The 11,265-nt window shown below is 30.6% G+C and overlaps 1 protein-coding gene across 1 annotated transcript; it reads left to right on the forward strand.

The window, feature by feature from the left end:
* Nucleotides 1-8,078: 8,078 nt before the first annotated feature.
* Nucleotides 8,079-9,663, forward strand: LOC140866009 (isoflavone reductase-like protein). Its single transcript, XM_073270866.1, has 4 exons — nucleotides 8,079-8,359; nucleotides 8,491-8,625; nucleotides 8,787-9,024; nucleotides 9,159-9,663. The coding sequence occupies exons 1-4, from the start codon at nucleotides 8,177-8,179 to the stop codon at nucleotides 9,527-9,529; spliced, it is 927 nt and encodes a 308-aa protein (XP_073126967.1). The 5' UTR covers nucleotides 8,079-8,176; the 3' UTR covers nucleotides 9,530-9,663.
* Nucleotides 9,664-11,265: the final 1,602 nt, after the last annotated feature.

Consider the following 11,265-nt stretch of genomic DNA (forward strand, 5'->3'; position numbering starts at 1 on the left):
AATTGACTTATGCTTAGTAGCTTATGCTTAAGTCCTTTTACTATGAGTACATCATCAATCAAGCAGGATTTAGAAATACCTATTGAGCCGATTCCTTCGATAACTCCTTTGTTGTTGTCTCCAAAGGTGACAGATCTCTTCTCCTTTGGTTTGATCGATTGGAGTAGATCTTTGTTACCAGTCATATGTCTAGAACATCTACTGTCTAGATACCATATGCTAGGAAGAACAGTTTTACCATTTCCCTGCAAGAATTGATTTTGGTACCCTTTAGTTCTTTTGGTTTCACAGTGTTAGAAAAGAGAAATACAAAATAGATTTCTAAGAGTTCAGTCTCTCATAGCGACATCATCGCCACTTTCCAAGAGTGCTACCAGTAGTAGGTAGGGCTATGGCCTCTTTAAAAACCTATTTCCTTGGACAGAGCAGCGTTCATCAGGAAGACCAGTCGCAAGTCAAGGCAGTTTAAACCGGTCTATAATGAACTCCCTTAGATCATGATCTCATAATGCCGACTGATGAGTTGTTAAGTACTCTTAGGCCTCCATTTCATATAGCTCTTTTGATCATATTGAAATCTTAAAGATCTACATTTATATCTAGCATGACCAATTTTATAATAATAAGAGCATGTAGGGGGTGATCTCATTTTGGCTTTAGCAATAAAGCTAGTAAAATCTATTGATTTCTTACCATACCCTATTCCACCCTTATCAAAGCTACATTTTTGCATGCTTAGTAAATTATTCAACTTGTTACTACTAACATTGAATTTATAAAATGATTTTTCTAAGGTAGCTATGTCATCCTTTAATCTTAGGTTTTCATGCTCCTTAGATTCTAATTCATTTTTGAGGTTTCTATTTTATTTTTTAAGTGATTTAGCCATGTCAAACATAAGCTTATAAGCTTGTAGTAATTCATCGTAAGATGGTACCTCATCATCATCGTCGGAGGCGATGTCATCATCCTTGGCCATGAGACATATGTTGGCTTCCTCCTCATCGTTATCTTCATAGGCTTCCATCTCAAATGTCTCATGTTTGAGCTCTAGGAGGTCAATCTTTGTTTTCTTGACCTGGTTGGTTTTCTCGTGGCATATCTCCAATTTATCTCATATTTCTTTAGAGGAGGAGCACATTGATATTTGGTTGTACTCGTTCATATCTAAAGAACAATGCAAAATATTCATAGCTTTAGCATTTTGAGAAATTAATCGCATGTCCTCCTTGGTAAAGTCATTCATTCCCTTAGGAATTTTAATCCCTTCAACCTCTTTCATTGATTTGTAGGGATCTTTTACCGTAACTTTCCAAAGATCATAATCTACGGATTGAATATATAGGGACATTCGATTTTTCCAATATCCGTAGTTTATGTCGTTGAAAAGAGGAGGACGATTGATTGATTGCCCTTGAGCATAATCGCTCGCTAGATTTGCCATAGAGTCTTTTTTGAAATATTTTTCGAAAGTGTGGCTCTGATACCACTTGTTAGAACCTAATGGGGGGGGGGACTTTAGAAATTTAAAGCGATTATGCAAATACGCAAGCGGAAGACTTAAAGAAATCAAAAATAAATGCGGTAAATAAATGCGTAAAAGAAATAAAGCGATAAATGAGATATGATATGTTTATGGAAGTTCGACGATAAATCGTCTACGTCTCCCCTTCTTGGTTAAGATCGATTAACCAAGGATTTACTAGCACTTCAACTTCTTGGCCTTGATGGCTCCAAGGATAGCCGTAAAACTTGACACGATCACCGCGCCGATACAACTCGATACTCTTGGCCTTAAGGGCTCCAAGGATAGCCTCAACACAAACACTTGGCTTCACACTCAAGTGCTTACAACGATAGCACAACACACTTGGCTTCACACTCAAGTGTTTACAACAATAGCACAACCAACTCACAAACTATTTTTACAAACACTCTCAAATATATCACACAAACACTTTGATAGTGAGAAATTGCTTGCAAAGGAGAGAAAAGATGAGTTGGGATGTCTCCAAATGAACTTGGATGGCCTCTACTTATAGTTGGCAAAGATTTGAATCTGATTTGAGTGCTTGGAGCATGTGTTAAGAAGTCAAGGAGTGACAAAAAGTGTTCGGCGTCGCTGCCTACTTTTTCCCAGCACTGAGCGGATTTTGTGGAAAAATCATATCTTCCAATATAATCGTTGGATTGATTTGAAATTTGAACTGAAGCTTTAAAACATCTGGATATTCATTCTGAACAGTGAACATTTGATTTTAATGAGTCAAACATTTCCAGTAATTTTCGGAAGTCACTTCATCAAGTTTTCAAACTTGTTCTGTGCAACAAATTTGAAAAATTCATATCTCCATATCCATCCGTTGGATTGATCTGAATTTTGAACAGAGGTTGTAAACATCCTAAATTTAAATCTGATCGGTGGAGATTTGATTTGGATGTCGCAAACAATCTCAGTTAATTTCTGAAGTTGAATCTTCATAATTTGCTTTATGTTCTGCAGAAATAGGTACTGTGCAACCTTTGTGGAAAAATCATAACTCCATATCTAGCCGTTGGATTGATATGAAATTTTGATATAAGTTTTAAAACATCCTGATATTGATTTTGATTGGTGAAGATCTGATTTGGATGTCTCAAGCATGTCCAGTAATTTTCAGAAGTTGATTCTTCATCCTTCACTTCAAGTTCTGCAGAAATAGGTACTGCACAACTTTTGTGGAAAAATCATAACTTCATATCTAGCCGTTGGATTGCTCTCAAATTTGGACAGCACATGTAAAACTTCCTCATCACGATTATGAGCGGTGAAGATCGGATTTCAATGCCTAGAAAATTCCCAGTAGTTTTCGGAAGTTGCTGCTCCATACTTTGGCTTCTTCTTGTCTTTTTCTTCATATCTCTTAACAATGTTTCATCCATTCAATGAGCAATACAAGACTTTATAAATACATGTATAGCTTCAAAATATCTTCCAAGAATTTAATCATCAATAAATATAATCTGTAAAATCTCACTTTAAATGGTTAGTAACAATTAACCGAGTTTTGTAATCATCAAAACATAATATTATGAGACTTGTTAATGCATTAAAAACATTAATCTCATAACACGAGATTTGTATTCGTTTAAGACGTAACAAATCACGAAAAAGAGTTAAATTTCTAACCATTTATATATATATATATATATATATATATATATATATGTGTGTGTGTGTGTGTGTGTGTGTGTGTTTTATTGTGCAGGATGGAAAAATTAAATCAATTAGAAGAACATTTGATTGACATAGATGAAGAAATTCAGATTCTTCAACAAAGAAAAAATAATATAAAAGGAAAAATTCAGAGGATTAAAGAAAAGATGACAACATCATCATCATCATCCTCACCAAAAACTCCAATAAAGTTAGTAACTTCATTTAACAAAATATTGGAGATGAATGAAAAACAGTCAGTGGTCGCAGCCAATACTGATAACCAAGAAAAAGAAAAGAAGAAAGAACCGGTGGTCACAGCCAACACCGAGAAAAATGAAAAAAAAAAAGAAAGAACTTTTAAAAGTGCCCTTGAAGCAAGAGAAAGAAAGATGGTCAATCTGCGACCACAAAAACCAATTTTTGAAAAAACAAATTTTCTAGAAAAACTCAAGACTGAATTCTTTGAAACACTAAACTAAGAATAGCCAAACCATCTGCAGAATCTTGGCTACAAACTTGTGACACACAGAGCATATCAAGAGCAAGAACACTGCAAGGTGCTCCAGCGCATGAAGTCGCAAGATTTTTTTCAAATGGATTATTAAGTGGATTGGAAGTCAGTCCCAACAATCAAGAAATAGAACTATTTTCATATCAGATGAGAAATAATATCATCCAGTTCAAGAAAGCAGTCTTTAAGGACGATCCAGTATTAACATTGAGTATTCACTCAACCCTTCCAGATTGGGATGATAACAAATTCTATCAAACAATGGTATATATTCAATGTCGAAAACAAAAAGACAAGTTCTTATTCGAAGGATCAAATGAAGAGAAACCAGTAATGGATATCTCAACACTTATTGAGATAAAAATAAAGGCATTGATTGACATGATCTCAAAGACAAGAAAGATTGATGGAAACTCAAAGGTTAAAATAAATTTTGCAACCAGTAAAATTTTATTATCCACTGGACACAAGGAGACAATCCAAAAGAAAGAACAAGTCATGTTAGCTCAATTCGAAGCTCCAATCTATGAAGCAAGAGTTGACATGACCCGAGAAACCCAACAAATGCTATGTCAAAGACTAAAAACAATGATTTTCACTCACAAATATGGACATTGCCAAACCATTCAGACAGAAAAAGCAGCTGTCAAAGAAGACAACCCAATAAAGAAATGGTCTGAATGTACTAGTGATTCAGAAAGTGACACAATGTAAAAACAAATGAAATCGTGGACCAAACCACATGTTAAAGGCATCCACTCAGATGTAAAATGAGCTGTTTTCCATTATGTAGTGTCGGGTGGTCCCCCTCTTTTCTTTTATTGTGTATGGGTTTCTCCACGCCTATAAAAGGAGATGTTTTGTGCTGTAAATAAAAAAAAGCGAAGTTTGAGTATCTCTCTCTTCTTAAGTTTCTTACAATCTGGTTTATACAAGACGTATGAAAACTATCAGAAACTAAAAAACATAAAATCAGAAACAAAATAAGTCTTATGGCTAATAACTAAACAAGCAGGGCGTAAGGAGGATAAGGTTGGAAACCAACCATTGAAGATTCATGGTTAGAGTAAACCTGGAGATCCATAGAGCAAGTACCAGTTGATCAAGTGATCGTTAAGAGAAAGCAAGGATTTGGCCTCTGCTCAAAACCGAGATTCATTCAAACAAGTAACCTTCCTAAATCTCCTGCAGCCCTTAATTCAAAGAAATATTCAAAATACGTTAATCATGTCATCATCCTTCATAAGAAATGGAAGATTGATAATAAAAAACTGGTTTGAAATAGAAGATGATCATGAATATGATACATTTGATGAATATCGTTTAAATACTTCTGATTTAACCATATTCGAATCAATTTATCAACTAAAAATTGTAATTATAACCCATGAATGGAACCAAACTAATCTGAAAATATTTATCTGTTATAAATGAATCAGATCTTTAAAGCCATGAATGAGAAAATTCATAAGAATTTGAAGAATTCCGCAACCTGGTATCAGAGCGGTTAATTAAAGCAGATTATTAATGTCTGGATTAACTTTAGATATTGAGATTAAAAATTTATTTGATAAAATAATCTTACTAAAAGATTTACGTCAAATAGATCAATTATGGAATAAAATAAAAGATCTCCAAACCTTTTATTTCAAAAATCATAAAAAAGAACATTTTTCAAGAAACTGAAAAATGATAATTCAAATTTCTGAAAACGATGAAATTGAAGACATAACAATATGTTATGAATAAGAACAAACTTTGTTATCGAAATCCGATCAACAAAAACAAAATAATAAAAGTAACAATTTTTACTAAATGGAAAATGTATGAAAATACGAAAATGAATATCTTTAATTTATATTCTCAAAATATAAATTTTGATATAGAAAATTGTGAAAACAATTTGAAACATCTTAAAAATTGTCAATCTTCAATTAATAGTTTCGAAGATTTTCAGAATTTATTAGAACAGATAGATTCAACAAAAAAGCTTTTAATAGCCTTAAGAAAATTAAGAAGTTCTATCATCTGTTAAAATGACAGAAGTAACAATTCCAAATCATAATAGTCAGATTGATGAATCTGAAGAGAACCAAGAGTATAATTTGAATATTATATTTAATCAGAATAAGTTTGCTGAGATACAAAAAAACAGGGTTTTCTAATTCAAAAACAAATCTAATAGACCAACCAGGAATATTAAGCAAGATTTCAAATTTTATTAATCCCAGAAAAAATTTAATTTATTATTCGATTCGTACAAAAGAACGATCTTGTAAAATAAATAACGAATTAAGGTCTAATACTCTGAAGTTATTAACAACTCAAGATATTGATACCATCATGGCAAAAGCCAGTGAAAAAGAACGATTTGAACTGAAATATGTTCACATTGGATGAATCAAAATAATAGTATCAGCTCACTATCAAGAAGGAATAGATACACCAATTGAAATCAAAGTTCGTGACAAAAGGATACGTAATTTTGAGGATTCTATCCTTGGAAAAATTGAAGGAAACTTAAGTTACAAAAAGATGAAATTTTGTATTTATCCACAATACAATATATCTCTTTTTGATAAAAACATAAATGACGTTTTAACATTAGATTATTACTTTTATAGAAATAATCTTATGTTAACAGGAAACAATCCGATCAATATAAACTATGTTGTCGGTTTAGCAATAAGTAATAATTCTCAAACAGGAATAATTTCAACAAAACCAACTATTTCTGTTGAAAGAATGTTTGAAAATATTACAAAAATTGAACACCCTCGAAAAGCATTTATTGAAGAAATAAATCCCTATAAACAAGCTATTGTTAATGAGCAATTTTTATTCTAGATAATATTAAACTATGCAATTTATGTTATCTAGAAGAATTTATATGTGATTATGAAACAAACTATTATCAGTTAATAGATGCTGATAAAAAAGAACATTATAAATTAAGTATTTTTAATAAAATACCTAATATACCAATAAATAATAAAGATGAATTCTTAACTAGCGCTTATGCCAAAACACTAGGAGGAGCTATTAAATTCATTAAAGATGTTATAACAAAGAAATGTCATGAAGTAACATTAAATAAAAGAATATCCAGATCTTACAAACAAAACAATAAACTTTATTGTGACAAAATGAAATTCACAGTAAAGGAATACGGTTGCAAAACAAACATGTCACACAAATATTTAAAACGACAAAAACAGAATAAATTTAATAAATCTTATAAATCTTTTAATAGAAAATTTATTCCCTATAAGAAAAAAAAATTTAAAAGGAATTTCTTCAGAAAACCTTATAAAAGAAAATTTTATAAAAAATTTGATAACAAAAAATCATCTTGCCCAAAGGGTAAAGGAAAGAATTGCACATGTTGGTTGTGCAACGAAGAAGGACATTATGCGAATGAATGTCCAAAACGAAACGAAAAAAAAAAAAGTTAAACTTCTTGAAGAAATATGTACTATTGGATTCTATCCAGTAGAAACAATTGAATTTTCATCCGACGATGAAAATATTTATTATCTTGATGAATCAAGTGAATCAGATTTTGAATCTGATTCCACATTTGATAATTCAAGAAATAAAAATGATTAAAATAACGACAAGAGCATTTTTGAAAAATGCAACTCTAAATACTAAACTTAAACTTTTGTTTGGCTTGAGTACCTATTTCCAAGTTGACCTTTTTAAAGATCTCTCGAACGTTACCGGAAAAGTCTTGAAGTACTCTAGCCATCGAATGAAATGATCACAGCGGGAATGTTAGCGTTTATTTGAATGCCACGTATAATACTCCAAACTATCGGCATGCCTAAAAGGCAATGAATGAATAATGGTCACTATCTCGTCTATATACAATGTGACATGATAATATTTATTATGCTTAGAACTCAATTAATCTGGACGTGATATTGATCATAATGAAATTCATCATCCAAACACTCGACCAATATCCCAGTTAAACTAATCGACTTTGGTCAAATACGTGAGCGATCGTCTAGCCTGTGCTTGTGAATATTCTGAAATAGAGCATATACTCTCACGAATCCAGATTCATAGTAATGGTTTGCAACCTCGAAAAAATAAATGATTATGAATTTTTTCTTAACAAATTTATGAAAAAAAAATAAGGCTTTTTGTCGAGTGTGCTTAAGTTAATACCCTAAGATATATATTTAATACTAGATCATGTAAGATGCATTGATAAAAAATTAATGAATCCCATGAATATTGATAATTGTTCAATTTAGATACGATATTATCCTAAATTTAGCTTCTCATCACATTTGATAAAATAAAACCTATATTATATATATCATGGGTTGTGCATATATAGGCTACCCGAGACGCAACCTAGCACCACTTATTCTTTAATATCAAGTAATTAATTACATCTCTTTAGCACAATTAAGAACTTCTTGAGTTATAAAAAAAACAAAAAAAGCAAGAAGATGGGCGAGAGGAGCAAGATTCTGATAATTGGAGGAACAGGGTCCATAGGCAAATTCGTATTGGAAGCAAGTGTCAAATCCGGCCACCCCACGTTTGCTTTGTTCAGAGAGAGCACCATTTCTGATTCTATTAAAGGCAAAATCGTGGAGGGTTTCAAGAACTCTGGTGTCACCATTCTTATTGTACGCACGTTTTTGTATTTACTTGGATCAAATTCCGTATCCATTAAAAGATTGCTTCTTAATTTTATGCTCCATCGGGTGATATTAATTGATTGGATTGGACCCTTTAATTTGCTTTTAATTATATGCAGGGTGATTTGAATGATCACGAGAGTTTGGTGAAGGCTATAAAGCAAGTGGATGTGGTCATATCCACTGTTGGGCGCTCTCAGTTGACTGATCAAGTGAAGATCGTTGTTGCTATTAAAGAGGCTGGAAATGTTAAGGTTTTATATATATATGCTTTCATTTTTCCTTGAAATTTGTATTTCGTGTATGTCAATGATGTCTTGTGCATGTGGTGTAAGTTGTTTCACTCTTAAATTTCATGGTCCGATCCATTTCTAAATCCAAATTACCATTTTTGTTGTATGTATATATGTTGCAGAGATTCTTGCCTTCGGAATACGGGATAGATGTAGACCGCGATCGAGCTGTTGAACCAGCAAAGTCTGTAACTGAAACTAAAGCTCAAATCCGCAGAGCAGTGGAAGCACAAGGAATACCTTACACCTATGTGACTTCCTACTATTTCGCGAGCTATTCGCTTTCAACTCTAATTCAACCAGGCGCTACTGCTCCTCCCAGAGATAAAGTTATTATCTTAGGAGATGGTAACGTTAATGGTACGTATCATATTTTTTTACATGAATTTTATTAAAACAGTATATAAAGAAATCAATTACATACATCTAACAAATTAAATAAACTACATATATATATTATTTCTACTTCGTATTAATTTGTCCCCGCTTTGCAGCTGTCTTCAATTGTGATCACGATATTGCAACATATACGATCAAAGCAGTGGATGATCCGAGAACACTGAACAAGATTTTGTACATCAAGCCACCCAAGAATATCTATTCATTCAATGATCTTGTTTCGTTGTGGGAGAAGAAGATTGGTAAAACACTGGAGAAAGAGTATGTTCCCGAAGAACAAATCTTGAAACAAATTGCAGAAGCTCCGAACTATATAAGCAAATTCTTGCTCTCGCTCAACCACTCCATTTTTGTGAATGGGGGTCATACAAACGAGATCGATCCCACATTCGGGGTTGAGGCCTCGGAGCTTTATCCAGAGGTTGAATACAAAACAGTGGAAGAGTATCTTCATCAGTTTGTTTAAGAATATTTAAATCTTGTTTCAAGGTGTTAGTTTATATATATAGTATGTGATGCATGCGTCTATGTTATTGTTGTGTGTATTAATTAATTAATTAATTAATGAATAATAAATGAACAAATAAATGTGTGTGTTGAATTTGGTATGATATAAAAGTCTTGTTTGTTCAGAATTAAAAATAAAAATAAAAAATCCGTGCCTACTTCGTATTTCTTTGTTTCTATTTAATCTCCGTTTTCATTATATCCCAAATCTTTACCAATTAACCAACAAACAAAACTACTACTTGTTAAAAATAACTTCTTATTGCATCGAAACATATAAAAACATATAAAATACGGACTAATTTGGCTAAACATTGAAACTTGGTAAAATAAAATTGTTGAATGCATTGAAAAATGATACCATTCAGTAGTACACTTTGAATGCTGAAATTGGTAGATCTATAATAAAAAAAAAATGGTGTGTGAATATTGTTGAAGAAGAAATGAAAGAATAAATATGCTTAGGAATAATTCTCGTTGTTGTAGCGAATTGAAGGACCCAATATTATTTTTTAAAAAATATATAATTTCATAATGATTTAATAATATCACTGTAGCGGTAAGATCATTTTTATATAATTATTTCAAAAAAATTATTACTAAGTATTAGTCCAGCGATCTATCTAGCGAAAATCGAACCTGAGATTAAATGATTTAAGAGTCTCGGCATTAACCATGAAGATAAGGTCTCTTCGCCAATTTTAGACTTCTTTTAATTGTATCCAAGACTTCATTATTTGTACATAAAGAATCCAATAAGAGTAGTTAAAAACGTAAAAAACTTTTCAATACCTCTAAACTTTCATATAATTTTATTTATAAAAAAAAATTTGAAAAGTTGAAAAAACCAATTTTGAATTCTCTGAACTTGTTTAAACTTTAAACTCAACGAAAATTTATTTTAAATACCACAAAACCTCTATAGGATATACATAAATCCGGATTGGATATCTTTAAATAATTAAATTCAATAAAAATATTTTACAGTCCCTTAATTTGTAATCATTGTCATTTGTCAATGTAGATATAAAATTTTGATTGATTATCATAAATAAAAATTCAATAATACTTTAATTATTTAAGAGTAAAAATTATTTTGGTACATGAACTATTGATAAAATGTCATATTGATACATGAACTATTGAAAATTGTTTAATTGGTATATGATCAAACTCAAAAGTCAATTTTATCCTTTACTTAAATTACTTTTAAATTGAATATTGTTATTAAATTGATTAATTGAACTATTAACATATTTTTGTCTTTTAAATTATTATATTAATTACAATTGTAAATATAAATTTATATTTATTAATTACTATACTATAAAAAATATTATATATAATTATATGAAAAAGTATTTAACATAAAATTTATAGATTATAAATGAAAGACACACACATATATATAAATTTTAATTTGATTAATATAAAGAATAATATTATAACATAGATAAAAATAAAAATATATATCTTTTATTATATATTTTTAATATATATTATTTTTGAATATATAATTTATCAATTGTTATATATGTAGGTACATGTTTGAATTAATTAATATTTATAATGTTTCGTACAATAAGTACATCCCTTTTCTATAAAATAAATTTAAATAAATATAAATTTATGTTTATAATTGAATTAATAAAATAATTTTTAAAAATAAATTGTGTATCTATTTTAATTTATAAA

Source organism: Henckelia pumila, chromosome 4 (assembly GCF_033568475.1).
Source record: "Henckelia pumila isolate YLH828 chromosome 4, ASM3356847v2, whole genome shotgun sequence".
Lineage (NCBI taxonomy): Eukaryota > Viridiplantae > Streptophyta > Magnoliopsida > Lamiales > Gesneriaceae > Henckelia > Henckelia pumila.

Bases quoted from the DNA above. Each gene is read 5' to 3' on its own strand.
- LOC140866009 (XM_073270866.1), top strand. From the start codon at position 8,177: ATGGGCGAGAGGAGCAAGATTCTGATAATTGGAGGAACAGGGTCCATA. The intron at 8,360-8,490 runs GTACGCACGTTT...AATTATATGCAG, and splicing joins CTGGTGTCACCATTCTTATT to GGTGATTTGAATGATCACGA. The intron at 8,626-8,786 runs GTTTTATATATA...TATATGTTGCAG, and splicing joins AAGAGGCTGGAAATGTTAAG to AGATTCTTGCCTTCGGAATA.